We start from the raw sequence: 23,200 nt of genomic DNA on the forward strand, positions 1-23,200 counted from the left end.
CTAGGCATGCAACCTTTTAATTTGCTTTAAGATTTGTATTCCACCTCCAGTACTTTTGTTAAATCGTTTATTTCTTTTAGGACATGATCCAGCCAGAATGTCATACTGCTTTTGACCTGGTACTACAAATTTCTAAATAAAACATTTGGTTGATTTTCTAAATGTACTCAGTATTGGATTTAATTAGATAATGCCCTTAAGAACTGAAATGTAGCCAAAAAAATCATGACAGGCAACAAAATGTTAAACAACTATAGCACTTATCAAATGTTAACAGTTAGCACCATATAATGCTAGTTAACAAAATTTAAAACCTTGTTTAGGGTTTTAGAAATCATGGCCTTGATTGAGGCAAGAAAACACCACAAAAGGATACTGAAGTAACAGCTTTTACATTCTATATCAGTTGAAACGTCCTGATAGTGCATTGCACACTGTATTACTGTAGTCTAACTACAAGTTATGAAAAACTAAATAATCACTTCTAGGTACAAATATGAAAGATGGAGTACATTTGCCTTCGAAGGCAAATGGCCAGTATGAGTTCAGTGTACAGTGTACAGTGTACAGTTCAGTGTACAGTTGGCCATTTGCCTTCGAAGGTCCATTTCTGATTGTTGTCACCCCCCACAAAAAGACTACACTTCTGATTGGTCGACGCACACAGAGAAGGGAAAAATGAAGTGCCCCCCCCCCCACTTTTCCATTTCTGGATAGGGCCCTGCGCAGGCCTCAACATGGCAATCGGCAGCAAAAAACAATGCGGAACAGCATCACATCATATTCCCATTCACTTTCTCATATTTTTGTGGAAAATGAGACTCCCCCAATGATATGCCCACTAACATTCAGCCCAAAGTGCACATCTCCCTAGCTGTGCACTCCAAGCAACCAGTACATGTACAGAAAGGAAAACGGGGACATTTTGGGAGTCCACACCTGATTAATCCAGGTGAAATGGCACCTGGTTGATACCTTAAGCAGAAAACATGCTTGGGGTAACATTTCGGGAAGGGCATGCTGCAACGGCAATGGCTCAGCAGAATTGAGAACTGACATGTCTTCAGGTACAGAGATCAGGAGGGCCAGTGGCAGGGAAAGGAGACCAGGTGGCTGGGTAGGGAAAATAAACTGTTTCTGCTTCCATGGTGTTTGCACAAAGTGGGTTCAACCCAGGATTTTTGAAAATCCCAGGAGGAGGGAAATATTCCTGGGCAAACCCGCTTTAGAACTGGAAACCATGCAAACTTCTTGGCTAAACCGAGATATTTCCCTTGCTCAACCTGGGATATTTAGACAGTGCAGAAATGACCTTAGTCTAACTCTTGAGAAACGGTGAGCTGGTATGGGTGGAATCATGCATGTGTGAGAGGATCCAACCTAGTGCTTAATCAGTAAAAGTTTGTTTGTGACTCAAAGCATTGAAGAAAATTTAAACTGCGCTCTGATGCCATAACCAAGAACATAGGTAAGGTGGGGGTTCTCGGGTTCAACCCCCCCATTACATGTCCAAAGCTTTCCCCCACCTGTGGGTAGGGCTCTGCCCCAGTGGCGTAACTAGGCAAACTGGAGCCCTGGGCAAAACCTGAGTTTGATGCCCCCCAGGCACGTGCCCAATGCAACGCGCACCCCCCCTTGTAGCTACATCCAGTGGCGTATCTAGGCAAACTGGAGTTTGGCGCCCCCCATGGGCAGCCACCCTCTCCCACTGTGACCAAGCAATGATTTTTTACACCAGGTTGTTTCAAAGTCACCATCACATTATAGAACATGCCCCAACTCACAAATCTGAGCACAGCAATAAGCCATGCCACACAGCAGAAATAATTTTTGAAAACATTTTATGGTGTTGTATCCAGTACCCCCAATGGGGGAAACAGCATCACTTTCAATGTTTCAAAGGAGAATCTGGGATCCCTAGTTTAAACAAGTGATGCTGGAATCTACCCCCAAACAGCATCATTTTCAATGGTGTTTAAACTAGGGAGCCCAGATTCTCCTTTTAAATCTACCTTAAAGGGAGAATCTGGGGTTCCCAGTTTAAACAACATTGGAAGTGATGCTATTTTGGGGTTGATTCTCCCCCACCCTGAAACAGCATCACTTGCAATGTTTAAACTGGGGACCTCAGATTCTCCCTTTAAATCCATGTCAAAGGCGGGGGGATTTAAAAGGAAAATCTGGGGAAATTTGGGAGGTGCCTGCTGTCAGGGGTGCAATTGTTAAGCTAGCAGCACCAAACTTTCAGGGTATCTTTAGGAGACTCCCCTAATGATACCACCCAGGTTTCGTGAAGTTTGGTTCAGGGAGTCCAAAGTTATGGACCCTCAAAGGTGTAGCCCCCATCTTCTGTTAGCTCCCATTGGAAACAATGGATGGAGTCCATAGCTTTGGAGTCCATAGCTTTGGAGTCCATAGCTTTGGACCCCCTGGACCAAACTTTACAAAACCTGGGTGGTATCAGTAAATGATTCTCCTGATGATACCTCCCAGGTTTGGTGAAGTTTGGTTCAGGGGGTCCAAAGTTATGGACCCTCAAAGGTGTAGCTTCATCTCCTATTAGCTCCCATTGGAAACAATGGGGGATGGGGCACCCCCTTTGGGAGTCCATAACTTTGGACCCCCTGAACCAAACCTCACCAAACCCGGGTCATACCATCAGGAGAGTCTCCCAAAAGATCCCTGAAAACTGCGCCCTCTGCAGTCCAAAAATGGAAAAACACTGAAAATACAAAAATCCCACAAACAAACCTGCGCCCAGGGCAACTGCCCACTTTGCCCAATGGGAGGAACGCCTCTGCTCTGCCCCCACTGGCCCACACCTGGAGATGGGGCTCCACCCCCTGCTGCCCCCCCACCGGCTGGGCTCTGCCCCCTGGCTGGGGATGACAGTCTCTTCTGCCCCTGCCCCCCCACCAGCTGGGCTCCCAGCCAGCAACTGTTCCGGCCTCAGGAGCTGCTTTTATAAGCACTGAGGCTGGGGGCGGGGTTTGGGGAGGAGTGGCCATGCCCCAGGGGCAAGTGGGTGCATTGCCCAGCCCTGCCCTCTGAGCCCCGTTCCCCAAACCCAACCCATAAAAATATATACGTCACTGGCCATAACTAGCTTAGTTTTTTGTGCCTCAGCCCAATTTCTCCTCTGATTAGCTGGAGATCTGTGCTACTGATCTGTTATTTATATATTAATCCTGCTCCAGTGATTTCTGTATTTTATTGCCCACTAGAAAAGGGTTCATAATGTACCCCTTCCTTCCCCTTCCCTCCGCTAGGGTGGGTGGGCCATGTCCAGATGCCGGGGCCCCTCCCCTTCCCTCCCCTCCCTTGCATGCCACCCCTCACTTCCTACTTTCCCTTGCATGCCACCCCTCCCAATTTACATCTTCTTGTTTGGAAAGTTGAATGCAACTTTGGTTGTCTTCATACACTGGCATGGGTACAAAATGTACCTCAGCAATGAACCCATTCATATGCACTTGCTGCCTTAAAAACATGTGGTAACTGAGGAGAAGGTTTATAGTTAAAACCAACCTGGTTCCCTAAAGTCATTGAAGACGAAAAGTTTCAATTTATATCTGCTTTTGTCTCCTGTAAAAAGTCTCAAAGCAGCTAACAAACAAACCAGTTTTCGTTCCTCTCCCCACAACAGACACCTTGTGAGGTAGGTGGGGGTGAGAGAGTTCGAAGAGAACTGTCTAGCCCAAGGTCACCCAGCAGGCTTCATCTGGAGGAGTGGGGAAATAAATCCCATTCACCAGATAAGAGTTTGCTGCTCATGTGGTATGGGGAATCAAACCTGGTTCTCCAGGTTAGAGTCAGCTGTTCTTAACCACTACACCATGTTTGCTCAAAGAGACCGTGTAAGTCCTCTTTTTTTTGATAGAAAAGCCCTGTCATACCAGTGCTTCCAGAGATGCAGCCTGTTTGCCATGGCCAGGTCAGAAGCAGTATGTAATATCTATGTTTTGCTTGTGCACCATTTCTTCTTAAGTGGAGTTTCTCAGATATTTGCACTTCCAGATAAGAAGTATAATAGCAGCTTTTGTAATCTAGTTGCCCTATCCATTCCTGTGTGAAGAAGCACAGCCCAGATGTTATGACAGCACTGCTTGATGCCCGTGTTTCCCTGGTCTGTCCATCTTTCCCATCATCACCATTATCATCTTCAGTGCAGTGTCTTCTACCTGTTTCCTCCTCAGTATGGCACGCGACCTTTTTTAATGCTTCACTTCCTGGTTTGACATTATTCATTCCTTTCCTACTTTCCCACATCCCTCTCATGCTTTCCCAACTCTCTTTGGCTCTTCCTTTGAGATGTGCCTGAGCTTAGCACATCCCTCCAATCCCCATAATAGAAAGATATTAATATTTTATTGCTATCACTTTTCAAATGTTTGAAGTGAATTGATATACTTTGTGTTATGGATTTTTCTTTCTCTTTGGGAGTTTTTATTTATTCATTTGTTTTGCAATACAGATCCTTTGCCACCTGCAAGATTTGAAATCAAAAAAGAAAAAATCACAACCAGCACCTTGGAGGTTTGGTGGACCCCTTCCTTAGGAAAAGTAGATCAATATGAGCTGCAGCTATTTGATCATAACAACCAAAAAATTCAAGAGATCCATGTGTCAGGAGGTATTTTAAGAAACGAAGAGACATTTGCTAATCTCATACCTGGCAGCAAGTACACAATCTCTATCAGTGCAATTGCTGGAACTAAAAGCAGCCCCACCATTGATATCCAAGGCATTACTGGTAAGATTGTTTTCTTTAGGTAATTCATGAGAATAGTTGTTGTTTCAACCAAGACAATAATGTCAGCCATGTCATCAAATTATTGAAGGACTTGTGCAAGAGCCATACTAACAGTCCTATTTTAAGAAGGGTATAACTATTTAGGATGGCACTATAAAAGGATTTCCTTTATTATTTGTAGCATACTTTCCTGAAGAGAAACATCTGAACCTAGAAAGCAGGTAACAGAATGAGCAAAATGGACAGGGGATGGATTAGTGGAATCTTACTGCCAGCTCTTATTGCACTTCTACAGCTTTGCCTGCACCATGTGCAGGAAGGAAACCTATATGGAATCTGCCAGATATTATGGTTGTCAACCTCCATGTAGGGCCTGAAGAACTCCCCAATTACAACTGATTTCCAGCCTACTGAGATAACTTCCTCTGGTTGCTTTGCTGGGAAGATTCTCTGACATTATGCACTGCTGAGGTTTCTCTTCTCCCAAGCCCCACCCCCCAAATCTTTAGAAATTTCCTCATTCAGAGTTTGCAGCCTTATCTAGCATGAAGTTTGCCTTTTTTAAAAAAGATATTGGAATCCTATAATAGGCAGCATTTACCATAGTATGAAGTTAGCTTGTAAGCAAACGTGTTTCCCCCTTTTGGACTAAAAGGAGGCTCCATATTTTTCTTGAAGTGAAAAGCCTGATTCACAGAAATTTTGATTTCTATTTTGAAATGTCTCAAGTTTAGCCATCTTTCTTACTGTGTTAAATGTTAGCAGATGCCTTTTGGGAAAAAACCTCTAAATATTTTCAACAGTTTATACAATTTCCTTTATATAATCATTCTTTTTCTTATTCATTTTTTCCTCTTAACAGCTCCATCTCCAGCAAAAAACATCAAAATCTCTGTCCAGATGGAATCAATCCATGTTTCTTGGTCATCAGGAGTTGGGAATGTGGATCAATTCAGTCTGGTTTTGCAGGGCAAAGACAATCAACTTCAACAAAATAACCTAGAGAAACATGTTTTGGCCTACAATTTTTCAGGATTAATTCCAGGACATCAGTATAACCTTACAATCATTACCAGGGCTGGAGGACTGGAGAACTACAATTTTAGGATAATTAGGACTGGTGAGACTTTTACAAATTAATCTCTGTGGCAGAATTGTGATAGACTTTGTTCACATAAATTGCCCTATAGTAGCACTCAAGATTGTAAGAAGTATGATTTTCGTGGGAAAGAGTTGCAATCTTGAGATTGTTGAGGTTAATAGCAATGAATAATTCACTTTTATTCATATGCAGTTCTATACGTGCAGGGACTCCCCATTGGAGCGCTATCTATAAGAATACATTGCTGGATCAGCGCAACAGAGTATAATAGTTAGCAACTGGCCCATGTTAGGCTATTCTCTAACTCATGCTTGGGTGTAACTGTGAATTCTGAATTAGGACACTTTTTTCCTGACATTTATATTGATCTTCTTGGCACAGTCCATATTACTCAGGTGCTTCAAATCGATCCTACCAAAATAGTTGTAATTAATGGAATTTTAGTTAGTCATATGGGGGGGGGGGATACAGTTTATACTAATATCATAGAGCAAGAATTGTGGAGTGGGATTTTTCTACTTCCCATTCCTTTAACAGCTCACTGAACAGCCCCTCTCATTTTGTTTCTAGGGGAGGCCAGCAAAGCTTAAGGAACAGCATAAGAGGCAAGGGTCAGTCTGAAGTGAGAGGAGTGGATTGGTAGAAATGGCTACTCCTGAAGTTGTTGAGATTGCCTGATTCAATTTGTTAGCATCTGCAAATACCTGTGTAACTGGGGTTGTTGAATCCTATTAAGATAGCAAAGCAATTAAAATAACTTTGGCTGTTTCCGCACGGCCGTTGAGGCGCCTCCACGCCGGCAAGAATTCTGCCGGCGTGGAGGCGGAGGCCGTTCGCATGCAAGTGTAACCTCAGCTGTGGGTTCTGTGGGGCAGTACTTGGAATGAGTTGCAACAACAAATTTTAAACAACAAAATGGTTTACTTTTCTTTACAATTAACACTTTTAAAACATCAACATTTAACATTACAATTCAAGGTCCTGTTCAGGTTGCATTTCAAGTCCTTCTATTTACAGTCTACTGATATTGCCAAGTCCAAATTCTTCTTTGCAAGTTGGCTGGCTCCTGAAGACTCCAAGGGCTTGATGAACAGGTTGCAACATGATGAAGGTTTCCAGGAGAACTCTCACCCATTATAACCACAAAAGAAAACCCTGAAACAATAAACTCCAACATTTACAACATAGCAAAAACAACAACTACCTTCCCAGTAGTTCCCAACAATATTGCAATTACCTTAACAAGGTGTTAAGGGCTTATAGAAATCAAGGTCCGAGTCTGGTACCCTTTGTCTTCTGCAAACAGCTCTTCCCGCCTTTCTGCCCCTCTGAGTCTCCACCCTTACTGGAGTCAACCTATTCTGGAGCCAACCCATTCTGGGCATGGGGTTACATTCTCCCCACTAAAATTCTGTAGATCCCGACAGTAATCACAATGCAACTCTTGAGAATCATTGCACAATGATTTCCCGAGATTCCAGCCTTGGAGGAACCACATTTGGTGCATCTGAATGCAGAACATTGTCTTTCCTTGCAAGGATTTTCCAACTGTTCCAAACTTAGCTGCTGGAAGTTTGCAGAGCTCAGCAAATGTTACTTCTATTCAGCCAATTAGTTTGCAGAAGGGATGGGAGGTTGCAACTGGAATCCCCTCGCTAATGCAACTGCCAAAACAGAATCATGTGCTTCAAATTCACATAGAAACATCTCTTGAACTTTACATCACATAACAAAACAGTTATATGGGGATCAAACCCAACTTGTTGCACACTTCCATTGCAAGCAATTTATATTTGCAATCTCACTTCCAAGCCCCGTTGGGTGCCATTTGTATATGTGAAAAACCTCAGCTGTGGGTTCTGTGGGAGCAGTACTTGGAATGAGTTGCAACAACAAATAAACAACAAAATGGTTTACTTTTCTTTACAATTAACTTTTAAAACATCAACATTTAGCGTTACAATTCAAGGTCCTGTTCAGGTTGCATTTCAAGTCCTTCTATTTACAGTCTACTGATATTGCCAAGTCCAAATTCTTCTTTGCAAGTTGGCTGGCTCCTGAAGACTCCAAGGGCTTGATGAACAGGTTGCAACATGATGAAGGTTTCCAGGAGAACTCTCACCCATTATAACCACAAAGAAACCCTGAAACAATAAACTCCAACATTTACAACATAGCAAAAACAACTACCTTCCCAGTAGTTCCCAACAATATTGCAATTACCTTAACAAGGTGTTAAGGGCCTATAGAAATCAAGGTCAGGAGTCTGGTACCTTGTCTTCTGCAAGAGCTCTTTCAGCCTTTCTCTGCTGCTCTGAGTCTCCACCCCTTACTGGGTCAACCTATTCTGGGCCAACCCATTCTGGGCATGGGGAGGTTACATTCTCTCTCCACTAAAATTCTGGTCGCCCGACAGTAATCGGTTACATGCAACTCTTGAAATCATTGCACTGTGGATTTCCCCCGAGATCCCTGTACTTTCTTGGAGGAACCATTACATTTTGGTGCATCTGAATGCAAGAACATTGTCTTTCCCATGCAAAAGTTTCCAACTGTTCCAACTTAGCTGCACTGGAAGTTTGCAAAGGCTTTCCAGCAAATGTTGCTATTCGCCAATTCAGCCAATTAGTTTTGCAGAAGGGGATGGGGGGTTGCAACTGGAGATCCCTCGCTTCATGCAACTGGGTTGCCAAAACAGAATCATGTGCTTCAAATTCACATAGAAACATCTCTTAGAACTTTACATCACATAACAAAACAGTTATATGGGGATCATTACCCCAACTTGCTGCACACTTCCATTGCAGAAGCAATTTATATTTGCAATTTCCACTTCCAAGCCCCACGCTGGGTGCCATTTTGTAGCTTACTCAGCTGTGTAGGTTCTGTGGGCAGCAATGCTTGGAATGAGTTGCAACAACAAAATTTAAACAACAAACATGGTTTACTTTTCTTTTACAATTCAACACTTTTAAACAGCATCAACATTTAAGCGCTACAATTCACAAGGTCCTTGTTCCAGGCTTTCTGCATTTTCAAGTCCTTCTATTGCTGACAGTCTACTGATATTGCCAAGTCCAAATTCTTCTTTGCAAGTTGGCTGGCTCCTGAAGACTCCAAGGGCTTGATGAACAGGTTGCAACATGATGAAGGTTTCCAGGAGAACTCTCACCCATTATAACCACAAAAGAAAACCCTGAAACAATAAACTCCAACATTTACAACTGTAAGGAATTCCATAGACGCAGAAATAAAAGGCTTTGGGAGTAAAAGTCCATTTATTATGAAGACATTATCTTAGAAAAGCTGGCATAGAATTGCGCAGTGGCAGGAATGACACTTCCACTTCCGCCAGAAGCACAGGGACTATAATAGCCAGTCACCCCTTATCCCCCCTCTCTTCCTGCTTCCCATGGGAACAGAGAGGCTTCATCTCTGCAAGAAAGATAAAAGTCTCCGCCCGATGCATCCTGGCCTCTATCGCCTCGGCTGTAATGGAATGCACTCGCTAAGGTTACTACACCATCAGCACCATTGAATCCTTTACACGCTGCACTCTGCCTCCCCTTAAAGAAGAAGACCCCTTCCCCCCAGGTTTGTGTGGAAAGGCACGTGTGGAAAAGCAGAAATAAGGGTGGGGGGCTTCTAATGTTTTCGGGAATAAAACCCATTGATTATACCCAGAGGAATATCCCACCCAAGAAACTAAATATTTGCAAGGCGCTATGCATTAAAGCGAGAGTCCAGGATAGCGAAGGCCAATTTCATTAGTGCTTGTGGCCATCAATAATACCGTCGTTGGGGGCCTCTCCCGCGTAGTCGCGCCAGACATCGGAGGCGGGGAATCCGCCGGAGCAAGCTGGAATGGAAGACAGGATGGATGTTACTAAGAGAGTTAAGGCAGAGTCTGCGGCGGGCAGTGACATCATTAATCACTTTAGTAATCTGAAAAAGGTCCCACAAATCTTCTTAAGCCAAGTTTTGGAATATTTATGCACGCCTTCTTGGAGATTTTTTTTTTTGTAGATAAGTACACCCAGGAGCCCACACGCAGAGGAAAATCGGAGCGGTGTTTATCCGCTTGCAGGTTTTGAGTCCTTTGCTTGTTGTAAAAGCGGTCTGGACCGATTTCCCATCCTTCCCCGCATGGGGATGAAATCCATTGTTGAAGAATTGGGGGGGGTCCAAAGCTGCTCTTGGCGGAGTAGTTGTGGCAACTTGGCGAGGAAAGCGAGCGACTCAGTACACAATTTCAAAGGGTTTTCTTTTGTACTACTATAGAACCGCATTGTTGTAGGCGCATACTCGCAAAGCGAATAAGTTCGCACGGTACTCAATTGGTGGTAGTTGGTGTAACAAGCGTGAAATACTGCTCTCTTAGGGTTCTATTCGTTCTCTGGCTCGTCGCCTCGTCACTTTGGAAGGCGTGGTAGAGGCTGCCGGCCCGTGACGACCCCAACAACCCCAAAACACTTTCCAGAACTTTGAGATTGAATTGGGGGCGGCGGTCGAGAACCACCACCATACTTGAACGGGGCGGAATGGAATAAGGCGGTAAACATGTTGAATAAACAACCGCGCCAACTTGGGAGGCCGGAGGGGGGGATGGAAAGCACAGATGGAACAAAATGGGCTTGCTTTTAGAGAGAAATAAGTCTACCACCACCCATAAAACCAACGTGTTGCCATTAAGGACTTCTCGGGCAAGTCTGTAATAAAATCCACCATGGAGATGACTTCCCCGAAGGGCTGGAGGCTTCTACGGAGAGGTTTCAATAGTCCATGGGCTTTCCAGGATTAGTTTTGGCTTCTGCACACACCGAGAGCAGCCTGGTAATGTATGCCTCAATGTCTTTCGCGATTAAGCGCTTCACACCAGAACTGCCGGCTGGCTAAATGCAGAGTTTTCAAAAAGCCAAAATGTCCTGTTTTACCGCACCCGAGACATCGTGGCAAGCTTCAAGTTAACCTGCACCTGCTATGCCGCGGAGGCATCGCGTACCAACATTCCCCTCCGCCAAAACTCCATTCTCCAAACGCCAGTTGGAGTCTCACCGGCGGCGGAGGCTGGAATTTCAGGCCGCCTCCTCCAGTTCCGCCAGGGAAAGCGAGAGACGAGACTGGGAATGGGGGGGTGGAGGAGAAGTGGGCGTTTGAGACCGGGTGGACAGCCAACCCCAACTGGGAGGGGAAAAAGAACAGTCGCGTGGAATGTTCCTCGGTGAAGGCAGCTCCACCCTCCCCGAGGTGAAGTATGCGAGGCAGCGTCACTGGCCAGTTTTGAGTTGGTTTTTCCAGGGAAAAAAATGGACTCGTAAAGAGAAACGAAAAGAAATGTCGGCCGAACGGTTGTTTTGCGGACATCTTTGAGGGGGTGGAAAAGAGCTTGCCAGGTTTGGTATGATCCGACCATCTCAATCCTTGAAAGGGGTGCTTTAGCCCCTCCAGCCGAGGTGCGGCGCCAAGTGGAGAGATGCTACTTTGATGGTCAGCCGCCGATGCTTTGTCCCCCCCTACAGTCCAGCGTTGAGTTCGGCACCAGAAGAATTTTTTAGACAAATAAGCAATAACGGAACCAGCCTTACCATCTTTATTTTTTTTCTGCAACAGGGCTGCCCCAAATGCTTTGTCCCGGAGGCATCCACGTGAACTTCACAAATGGGAGATCCGGGGTCAGGGTGCTTTTAGGATAGGATTCGGTGGTAAATAGCGCAGATTTTAATAGTTGAAAGGCTGTTTGACATTCCTCAGACCAAGAGAAGGGGCCCCGGCTTGGCCGGACAGTGGATCTTTGCCCTTAGTCGATGCGTAAGAGAGGTCTGTGAGAGGGAGAGTCAGTTCAGCAAATTGGGGCAATTATATAAAATCCTACGCGATAGAAATTAGCAAAACCAAAGAGAGCGACTGGAAAGTTCTCTTTTATGCGGTTGGTGGGGGGCAGGCCATTGGAGGACTGCATCAATTTTGCCAGGATCCATTTTAAGCCTCACCGGTGAGATCGATAAACAGAAAATAGTCGCAATGGAGGTCTGATGAGAAACTGGCATTTGGGGAAGCTTGGCAAGAGAGTTGTCAACAAAGCGTTTCAATACCTCTCGAACCAATATTTCATGCTCTTTCTATAGTTCGCGAGTAAAGTAAGCGTCATCTAAGTATGCTACAACCACTCCCTTGTGTACAATAATAAATCATGGAGAACTTCGTTGATAAAGAGACCATGAAAGCTCGGGGGCCCCTTAACCGAATAGCGTGAAGTAAATATTCAAACTGTGTCAAACTTTCGAAAGTATTCGCTGATCAGGTGTTCATAACCTTCAGCAATTCTGATGACTCTGTAGTAAGCTTCTCTCAAGTCTCAATTTAATGCAAAATGCATCCTTTTGCCGATTAAGTGCATCTAAAAGGTCATGGATCAAAGGCAAAGGATATTTATTGGATTAGGGATATCCGCGTGAGACCTCGTAATCTGTGCAAAGCCGTAAAGACCCATCTTTCTTTTTACAAACAAAAGCGGGAGCAGCGTGTGTGTGTTTGGTAGCCCGGCCCGTATAAACCAGCTGCAGCAAGGTTCTTGTCTAAGAAACACGAAGTTCCTTCTCCTATATCGTGGATCATGCCGGTGGAATTCTACCGCCCAGGTAGTTGTGCCCTGGTTGTTGTATGACAATTTTACGAAGTCGAGTGATGTCTCTGTGGGGTAGCAACTGGTCGCATTCCTGCTCCTGAAAAAAACTCTGGCACAGATCCCCCGATGTGCGGGTGGGATACCGCACTAGAATGCGGGGAGCAATCACTGAGGAAACCAGAGAGGGTGGTGTTAATCAGAGTGAGGCGTTGGGTTTCTTCCCAATTCATGTAAGTGTTCACCGCATAGGAGTGGGTCAGTGAATTCTAGGATCCTTTCTTTCCAAATGAATTTTGGTTCATGTAACAATAACCAAAGGCATGCCCAAAACTATGGAGTGTTTGGCCACTGGCGCCAAAGCGTTCAATTTTCTCCCAATGGTGCGTTAACGGAGGAGAACCCGGTTGTGTTTATACTGGGCGGTCGCCGTTTCGAGAGGCTGCGTCATTCATTTGGGTGAATGGTATGGAAGTAGCCAGAAATTGATTCGAGACCTGGCTCCTCTGCCACCTGGGGTCGCATTAAGCAGTGGGAGCAGCGAGGAATCCACAAGGGCCGAGGCTTATAATGCGAGTGTGTTTAGCGAAGCGGGTTGGCCAGAAATGCTTGGCGGACAGTAATGAGGGCTGCCTTCACTCACGCGTCAGAATTAGGGCCCACACATGTCCATGGGGGGGGGGCTGAAGAAAGAGCAAACAGCTGCTTCCCCTCCTCTGGGTGTCGCCTTCGGTCACGCTTTAAGAGCGAGGAAGGCCAGTGGGAAGCTGAAGAGCCCTGACCTGCGTCAGTGGTTTGGCAGACGGAGTCGCAGCCGGAGCTGGAGCTTTATTGTTGGTTTTAGCTGGAGACAGTTGGCGGCTGACCTGGCCCTCCGCACTAAAGACACAATCCAAATTGGCCGGCGGCGTTCCAGAGAGTGGTTTTCGGTGAGGAGCAACTGGAGAAAGCGTTTGATTTGTGGACACAGTAGTGGGTTTAGAGGCATTGAAGCCCTCGCTCGGCTGGCGTATTCCAAACGGCGAGGCATACCTGAGACCCCACCTGGATCCAATCTGCAATAGTGCGAGGAACCCGGAATTAAACCGTTCCGCCGTGGTTGCTGTCCCACAGCATCCGGAGAAATGATTCGCATTTCATCGTTCAGGCCCACTCGCAGGAGGAAGTCGAGCAGCCGCGCATGCAGAATTCCGCGGACAAATTCTGCCAGCGTATGCGGTTGCGCGCTTGCTGGATGGTTTTGATGGTGCGGATAGCTTCATTCTCGGCGCCCTGGATCTTGAAAGCGGCGCTCTTAAAACTGGAGGAATCGGGCATCGTAACTATGCGAGTCCTCATCCTGCAAATCCAAAACAGTCCACGAAACCCGTCGGCTGCTGCCCCATCCAGGACTGAGCCAATGTCCACGTATTTTTACGTTCAGGCCGGTATAGATCATCATAGTCTTCCAAAGGTAGGCATTGCTGGAGTTGCAAGATGAAGTAGGAAGTTTGGAAGCAGTCCCATCAAAGCGGGCTGGCTCCGGGGCCGGTAGTAGCCCGTTCGACACTCTTGGCGCCTGCGCGGGAGGTGGTTCGCGGGTTGAGCAGGTATTGGGCAGGCAGCTGTTGTCGCGGGGAGGGGCCGGAATCGGGGAAGCTGGCGGTGCAGCTGGCGTTTGGGTGGGGACCCAGTGCAGCGGCCCCTGGCACCCGGCCTGATCAGTGATGCAGCACAGACTCCAACTTGGGGCTTCCTGGTCTGCTGCCTCCTTGGTTCCCTCTCCAGCGCCAGCCCGGCTCCCTCTCCTTTGCAGTCAATACCATCACAGATGCGCATGTCACCAGCAGCTTTCTCGTTCCAATTTAGCCAGTGCGTCCCGTTTAAGGGCTTCCAGTAGGCTTCGCTTCGTGCGCCTGAAGCAGCTGAGCGTTGAACGCGTTAATAAAATCCAGTCGGGGAATGTTCAGGACTTTATCATGGACTGACAGAAGTATTGTCGCTGAGGCATATTGCATCAACCAATGCGTTGGGCCGGCGTCTTTGGCGCGGTCCAGCTCAAACTGCGTTGCTGACCGGTCCCTCTGCAGGGGTTTCAAGGCTCTGCGCTGTGCAACTGTGCCCTGTTCACTCCTCCCATAGCTGGCGTTCCGCGGTTCCATGCTGCTTGGGCATCTCGAAATCGCCCACTTCCTCATCCCAGTCTTCTCGATGGGGAGAGGGAAGCGGTCCGGCTGAGATGCAGGCTTTCCTCAAGACTCTTGATCATCAGGAGGCGAAGCCCACCGGAGCAGTCGTAGCCGGTGATACGGGTAGCTCCCGAGGCACTGCAGATGCGGTCGCCCGGACCCGAGTACGATTAGAGGCGATACGGACAACCTCCCAATCGGAGGTTGAGTCCTTCGGTGTCCTTTGACGGGCCCCGAATGTAATGCCCGCGGTGGTTCCTTTGGGAACATCACCAAAATATCTGAAGTCCAAGGAATCGTTCAATGGATTCCTGGGTTGCCGCATTATGAAAGGTGTGGTCAAACCCGTCTCCTCCATGACAACAGGTTGCAATCTGAGGTTTGTAATCCACACGCGAGAAACCCGGGTAGAGATCCGATCCTGGCTCGATCCATGGACAAGCGCCCCAACGACTCATGGAAGTCCCCATTGTCGTCGCCTGCTACCGTCCCTCGTTCAACAGCGAATGCAAAGAAGACTTCGTGCTGATCACGAGGGGCGGAAAGAAACCCTGTAGCCGAGCCCGTTCTCCTGCGGTTTCTCCAGATCCAGAAGGGAAAGGTGAGGAGCCCTTTCTTTAGGAGCTACCGGTCGCAATTCACGCCAGTAACATTCAACCTCTCCATGGCAAGATTATCAAGAGGTCCACTGCAAGGAATATAGATGAATTAAGTTTCCTCACCCACAATGTAAGTGTTAGAATTCCATAGGCAGCGAAATAAAAAAAGGCTTTGGGAGTAAAAGCGTCCATTTATTAAGACATCTTTAGAAAGCTTCAAAAAAGTACACGCGAGTAGCAGGAATGTACTTCCAGCCAAGCACTAATGGTTATAATACCTAGTACCACATCCCCTTCCTGCTTCCCGTATGGGAACAGAGGCTTCTATCTCAGCGCCAAGAAAGATAAAGTCTCCGCCGATGCATCTGGCCCATCGCCCGGGCTGTGGAATGCACTCAAGGTTACTACACCATCAACACCATTGAATCCTTTACAACAACATAGCAAAAACAACAACTACCTTCCCAGTAGTTCCCAACAATATTGCAATTACCTTAACAAGGTGTTAAGGGCTTATAGAAATCAAGGTCCGAGTCTGGTACCCTTGTCTTCTGCAAAGAATTCTTCAGCCTTTCTGCTGCTCTGAGTCTCCACCCCTTACTGGGTCAACCTATTCTGGGCCAACCCATTCTGGGCATGGGGGTTACACAAGCATGTGGACGGCCTCTGGAGATACGGCAGGCTCCACATGGAGCGCCTCTTCTGCCCGATTCGACTCACCTTGTCGTTGGCTGCGGCCTGCTGGCGTGAAGCCATACGCTGCCCACTCCGGCCAGGACAGCGTGGGTGGAAGTTTCTGTGACGTACAGCTTTCTGTTGACTGGAACAAGGTAGTGTCGAACGAAACTAGCGTCGGTGCTGTTGGCATGCATGCCCGCGGCTGCCAACACGCTGTCGCAGAAAACAACCCTTTAAAGGGTTGCTTTTCAGCGGCCTGACGCCACAAGGAGAGGCGAGCGATGCCAATGACCGACTGAGGAATGGCGCGATCCCGCCATTCCTGTGGGGCGGCGTTTATCCGTTGGAAATGACGTCGCGAGGAAGCGGCCTAAGTGATTGGTTTTGTTTATCCCAGAATAACAAAGCACCTAAAAACACCATGAATGTAATCTTCTTTAATTTTATTGCTTCTTTAATGTTATTGCTTTCCCCGCCCCATCCCCGAAAAAAGGCCAGCTAGCTTCAGCAGTAGTTGAGCATTTGGCATGGCATTAGAAAGTTGTTCAGAATTTGATTCATGAGGCGCACACAAACTTATGTGGAATCCTGAGTTTGAAGTGTGCAAAAGCAAAACAGGCAAGCTGGACATATAATTAGAATATATGAAATTCAAGGACTCAAATTTTTAGTGTAATAGACACATTCGTATATGAATCAGGGTTCTATCGAGTAGGTCCTAGGGTTATCAGGAAGTTGCAAATTCAAAGGCAACTGATGGGAGATTTGAAGCCTGGAACATAGGAAGTCCTTGATGGGCTGTGCACCAGTATTTCACTTCCAGGGAAAACCCAGAGTGACATGGTGTAGCTCTAGAAATTGCTGGAAGCTCTATGGTAAAATCATACACTTTCCATCAGTTCCTAGAGTTATCCCATGTCTCTTCCTGGTGTTCCCTGGAAGTAATGTAGTGGCATACAGAACTCTGACTTTTAAAAATATTTTCTTCCACTATATGCTTGGAGTAACAGCAGAAAAGGACAGCTGCCAATGAAAGTTGCAGCCCTAAATACACTGCCCTGAAATAGTATTTTAAAAAATGATGGGGCAGTATGCACGGCAAGATGTATTGCAAAAACACCCCATGGGGAAAGTTGATTTCATAGTTCAAGGATATGGTGCAGAAGCCAACACTACCTACATACCATATTAATTATAATATACAAAAGCTTACACACACAAGGTAGACTATATATAGTGCAGACTATATATATATCCGTGTAGACTATAATGTCTGTCTGTCTGTCTCCCTGTCTCTGTCTCTGTGTGTGCATATACACAAACACATATACACATACATACATATATATATATATATATATATATATATATATATATATATATATACATACATAAGCTGTTACATATTGAACATACATACATACATATATAGTATATATATATATAGTATATAAGTTATATATATATATATATATATATATGAGCATAGCAGGATATATATATATATATATATATATATATATATATGAGCATATATATATATATATATATATGTATGTGTATATATATATATAGCTCTCTTACAATGGATCATCAAGTTAGCTCTCTTAACAATGGATCATCAAGTGAAGGAGGCTTGATGCTGATCCTACTCACATTTATGTAAATTAGAGACAATTCTAAAGAAGACATTGTACTACCAACCCGTGTTCTTTCAACGTTCTAATTTGTCAATACATTTAAAAACAATTTTTAGTCATGTTTACAGTAGAAAGGGGGTTATTTCACACACAAAATTAGATTACATCTTGCTTCTGTTTACATTACTCCCTTTTTCTCCTGTACTTTTAGAAATTGGATACCTATATAGCTATATTTCACTGTGGGCAAATAACCCCTAGGTTCATTGCTGACCAGTAAGCAATAGGGTGGGGCTGCTTAAAAACCACTTCCCTCGCATCCTGGTCCTGATCTGAATCAGGGAACCAGGTGTCTAGTTAATGAGTTAAAATATGCTGGGGCCTTGATCAAGGAAACTTCCATTACATTATATAGTAAGGCCTTTAAAAGTAAATTCCACTTGGAGTTTGCTTCTATGTGGCTGTGTATTTGATTCCAATTTTTACCAATGAAGTTATCTTATATTAACTCAGAGAATTGGTCCAAGTAGCACATCTCCCAACTCAGAGAGTAATCCCAAGTATATATATTTTACTCAGTGAGGTTTACTGCCAGAAAAGTGTTCTTAGAACTGCAACTTCTGACAGGCAGTGGAATAAATACTAATCATTTTGATGGAGAGAATTTCAACTCTGTCAGTATGACTTTCTTGCCTCTCACTTTCTACTATTACCTCCAACCCAAAACCAGGAGGTAAGAAAGTTCCACTATGTGGACAGAAATCTTCTGTTCACTGAAACACTCAATTGGGTCCAACCCATTGATTTGACCCTTTAGCAGCATATGCCCAGTTTTATAATAAACTGAATTTCTACCTAACTTGTGCATTTTAGTACTTCAAACAAAATTCCAAGTGTAAATGTAAAGACCATTTTTCTTTTATTGCATGGCAAATATAAGGTCTAGTTAATAATAATGGAATGTCATGATAGTTTTCTGTATTAAATTGTCAGTTTTAAAAGTGAAGTAGATCTTATTTATCTATAAAGGCAAGAATTTTTCTCTGCTCTGAAAAAAGGATTGTATTTTGGAATGTTTGAATGATAGCTTTGTTTGTTTTCAATGCATCCATTGAGATGCTGTGCATTTGTCAGCAATATGTATCCACATATGACCAGTGGTGGATCCAAAAATTTTAATAACAGGTTCCAATGGTGGTGGGATTCAAACAGTGGCACCGCCGCACACACGCACCTCCAGTCCCTATTGGACAGGGAGGTTGCTTTAGTAACCCCTTCTCGGCACTCAGAAAAAATCAGTAACCACTTCTAGAGAAGTAGTGAGAACTGGTTGGATCCCACCTCTGCATATGATCCATCATTTGCAATGTATAGTCTGTGAACTAGACACTGTAACGTATCTCTCAGTATTTGAGAGATTTTAGGGTCTAGCCAAATGTTCTCCATTTTTTATTTTTGAGATTCAATTTAGTGATTTCATTTTCTCTAAAACTGGTTGACCAAATAACTTTGCAACATTATTATGGGCAGTGAAAACATTCTTAATCTTACTTTTTTGTATCTCTTTGTTCCTGCTCTCAGTTAACCTCTCCCCATAGCTGCTGCAGTTGCTATTTCAGTTCTCATTTCTTCTTAAATAACCCCAGCTAAACAGGAATCAGGCAGTGGATATGATTATGCTATAATAGTGAATGTATTTCAGAAATTAATATTTTGTCTAATTAGCCAATGTATTTCTTGTTTTTTATCAGCCCCAGCCAAAGTCTTAGATTTGGTAGTATTTAATGATGGCAGCTTGGAGTCATTAAAAGTGACATGGAAGAGGCCACCAGGGAATCTTGATTTTTATAATATCACTTTGTCTCATCATGGGTCTGTTAAAGAAAGGAAAACATTACACCCACACGTGACAGAAACATACTTTGACAAGTTAATTTCAGGATGTCTTTATCAGGTTGATGTTCGTACAATCAGTGGTGAATTGTTTGCTGAAAAGACAACATATGGCAGAACAGGTATGTTTCAAGTTTCATGAAACAATTTTTGAATCAAAACCCAATGCTGCATAAATAAATAAATGTTTGATAAATCAGTTGTATAGTTTGTCTATTGTGTACCTAGTTTAAGAATTGACATTTTAGCTGCCGAAAATGAACGTTTCTCTCTTTGATGTGACGGAGACTTTCACGTTTCTCTGAACAATTCATAGTTATTCCAGCATACCACATCACATGCTAACATTGCTGTTGCTTTCATTTTAAAAATGGCAGATTTTGTGTCTTCCGTGATAAATGTTTTACTACATGCTGTCAAATTTTCATTTCAGTTCCCCAGAAGGTTTCACAGCTCAAAGCAGTCAGTATGGGTTGGCAAAGTCTGAAAGTGAGCTGGTTGCCTCCCAGTGGATATTGGGAGAGATACTATATTGTGGTATTTGACCATTCTGTGGTGCTGCTGAATTCTACAGTGCAAAAAGACAAAAGGGAATATACTGTTAAACACGTAAAGCTGGTTCCAGGAAAACAGTACGAGGTGGAAGTTATTGTAGAAAGTGGAGGTTTGCAGAACATAGTTCGCTGCAAAGGCAGAACAGGTAAGCAACCTTTGACTGTAGTCAGTGGACATCTTCAAAAAACAACGAAAATATTGTTTTGGGGGTGAATTAATGGCATTAGTATGGGATCGAAATGCCATAATAAAATCCTTTTGACTAAATTATAGTAATAGATATTCTTATTTTGATTGTATTCATGGGATCTGAATCAAACAATGTACTAGCTATGTTGATAGGGATATGTTATTTGTTGCAATCCTGTTGGTAAACAGCTATGGTTGAGTTAGCATTTAAATATTTGCATAATAGTTTCATTAAAAAATCACTTATGATCAGTGAGGAAAAATCAGTACCAACTATGTAAATTTACAAAACCAAGGCCCAGTTTTTCCTATAACTAGACTGTCCACCTTACAGTCAGAGCCCAGTGTTTTCTGGACCACTTTTTGGATCAGTTATACTGCATGCCAGCTTTCTGACCTCATCTCCTTGGAGCTCAATGCAGGCATTGAACTTGGCTTCTCTAAACCCTTTCTTCATGAAAAGGTAATTATTTTCTTCCCACAACATCCTAATGTCAAGTGCAGTGTTTCAAGAATCTAAACAAAGAGTTAGATTTAAAAACACAAAATGTTGCATCAATCAGTGATAGATATTGTGTCACATGTGTACTAACACTGTTGAGAGTCTGCTTCCTGCTCTCTCCAGTAAGAGCTCTGTTTCTATCTGTCTGAGTTATTTTTGACACTTTCCCCACAACAGTTTGCTGGTTGCAATAATTGGTCAGCTGCCTTGTGATTGCCAAGGATTCTCTTACCCCAAATTAAAGGAAGAAAGGTTTCCATAGATGCTGGTCCATAGATTTAAGGACATGTTTCCCTATTGTTTTCTCTTAATATAGACATTTAAATATTTATATGTAAAACTACTAAGTTCTCTTGGGATGGAGTGAAATATCAATCAGGCCCATGAATTCATAGATAAAAGTTGGGCAAGCAGTAGCAACTGAGCATACTGGGAGAATAAGCAATTTGCCTTTTAGCTGGAATAGCTGATATTCATTTTGGTGAACTGAATTGTTTTGAGATGTGTGGTGTAATCCTAAACAGAGTTATATCATTCTAAACATTTTGAAGTCAATACATTTAAATAGGTGTAACCCTGTTTAGGAGCATGCTGATATAATATGCCAAGTTTTTCCCGTCTAAGTCCACTCATGTTCCTCAGTCTGGTATTGGATTTTACTTCCTAATGGACTAATCCTAACAATGTTTAGTCGGAAATAAGCCCCAGTGAATTCAATGTGATTGCCTTTTAAAACTGCAGCTTAAGAACAACAAAAATAACAAGCTGGGATAGAATCACTCTAACTGTTAGCACTATTCCAAGAGTAAATAGCAAAACTCTAGTGTAAGATGTATCAATACAAACTAGAAGACAGCAGTGTTTTGGCACAAAAGATAAATTCAGATATGCCTCCTGTCACTTTGTTATTCTTATTCCAGCCTAGGGACAAGCATAAGATGAAAACCAGAATTCTGTAGATATTAACAAGCATGAGAGTGCTGCACGGGAGAACCTTGCAGGTAGCCCAGGAGACTCAAGTACCCCAGGCCTGACTTAAGTTATTTCTGCCTGTGGCAGAAATAAATAGGCCACATTTACAAAAGGGAGTAGGCTGAGAAACAATAGAATGGGATTGCATAATAAACTCGGTTCAGGACACCATCCCACCCCCACTCCACCCTGCCGCCTTATCTTATACCACGGGTTGATTATTTTTCCTGCTACACCCTCTTCTGATTCCTTAGTAACTGCACACATTGTGACTCTTTGACATTACATTTTTACAGCCTCAGAGTGCCAGGTTATTGTGGGTTATAGAAATGCACTGTTAGGGTTATACAGATTTTGTGACCTACCGGCTAAGCAAACTCTCTTTGAATGTTCTTTCTGAGGTAAAAGCTCAGAGGGGAGAAATTGCTGTCAGATAATACAGGAGTCTCATGTTTATTTTTGCTACAACAGATGGACACAATTACCTCTATAGAACTGCTATCAGATAGTGCCAGTATACAGGCAGAATTTTGCACTACCACATGTGTTTGTTTCACCTCTTCTGCCAGAAAATGGCTGCAAAGTTTATCTCTTTTTAGAGCAATGAATGATGATTCTATGTCACTATACAAAAACTGCTCTCTTTTTTTGCAAATGGAACCATTTAAACCATGCAGAAAAAAACATGTTACACCAGATTATGTTGCATTTCTGTGGGTGATTGGATCAAATGTTTGGTCACACTTTTAATTCAGACTAAAAAGACTCCAAAACTGAGATTGGAATTTGCCATATGCTGCATTAATTGCTCTTTCCTGAGCCTTTTTCTGTTTTCTATGACAAGATGATTACAACTGTGCTCAATGTTCCAGATGTAGTGGAACTCAGAATGAAGGGTTTGTGTACATCTGATGTTGGGTGCCCTAGTGCAACATGTTTGTGTGTGTGTAGAAACATAATTGGGTACCACATGCAAGAGTTAATATATTCATTTAACTATCCACCATGATCCCAAACTCTTTTCTGGTCAGTCACCACTGGTTAACCCCATCAGGATTCTTTGTGCCACTTGAATCAATTACTTCCATTGAATGCCATTGGGCACCCAGAAGCACATGCATCTGGAAAGACCTTCTTGGAGCCCTTCACATTTTACTTTAGTTTTCACCATTCTGAATGATTGGGTGCTATCTGCAGTCTTTACATCTTCACTGCTCCCCTCCAATTTCAGATGATTTCAAACAGATAAACTAGGTCCTAAGCAGATTACAAAATGTACAAAGCTGTCCTATAATTTTCAGAAAAAGGCACTCTTAAAGCAACTTAATAGGCAAAAAAAATGAAAGCACACTCTTTACAACGTTAAAAATCATGAACACAGCCTCAGTTAATAACATCCTTCTTTTCATCAAACAATTATCACTTCTAGGCTGCTTGTAATTGCCTGTATATGATTCAAGACAATAAACTCACTTGTGTTTATTTATTTGCCATGTGATGTGAATTAGGCGTATCCATATGGCTTGC

At 43.7% G+C, this 23,200-nt stretch overlaps 1 protein-coding gene across 4 annotated transcripts in view; it reads left to right on the top strand.

The window, feature by feature from the left end:
* Positions 1-23,200, top strand: part of PTPRB (protein tyrosine phosphatase receptor type B) — a 96,954-nt gene that overhangs the window by 22,444 nt on the left and 51,310 nt on the right. For 3 of the 4 annotated variants that reach the window (XM_048500679.1, XM_048500681.1, XM_048500682.1), the window contains 4 exons: positions 4,475-4,753; positions 5,616-5,873; positions 19,314-19,577; positions 19,889-20,155. In XM_048500679.1, coding sequence (XP_048356636.1) covers positions 4,475-4,753; positions 5,616-5,873; positions 19,314-19,577; positions 19,889-20,155 — 1,068 coding nt within the window. The remainder of the gene's footprint in view (positions 1-4,474; positions 4,754-5,615; positions 5,874-19,313; positions 19,578-19,888; positions 20,156-23,200) is intronic. The other variant, XM_048500680.1, reaches the window with a different exon arrangement.

The sequence above is a fragment of the Sphaerodactylus townsendi genome, linkage group LG06, assembly GCF_021028975.2.
Source record: "Sphaerodactylus townsendi isolate TG3544 linkage group LG06, MPM_Stown_v2.3, whole genome shotgun sequence".
Lineage (NCBI taxonomy): Eukaryota > Metazoa > Chordata > Lepidosauria > Squamata > Sphaerodactylidae > Sphaerodactylus > Sphaerodactylus townsendi.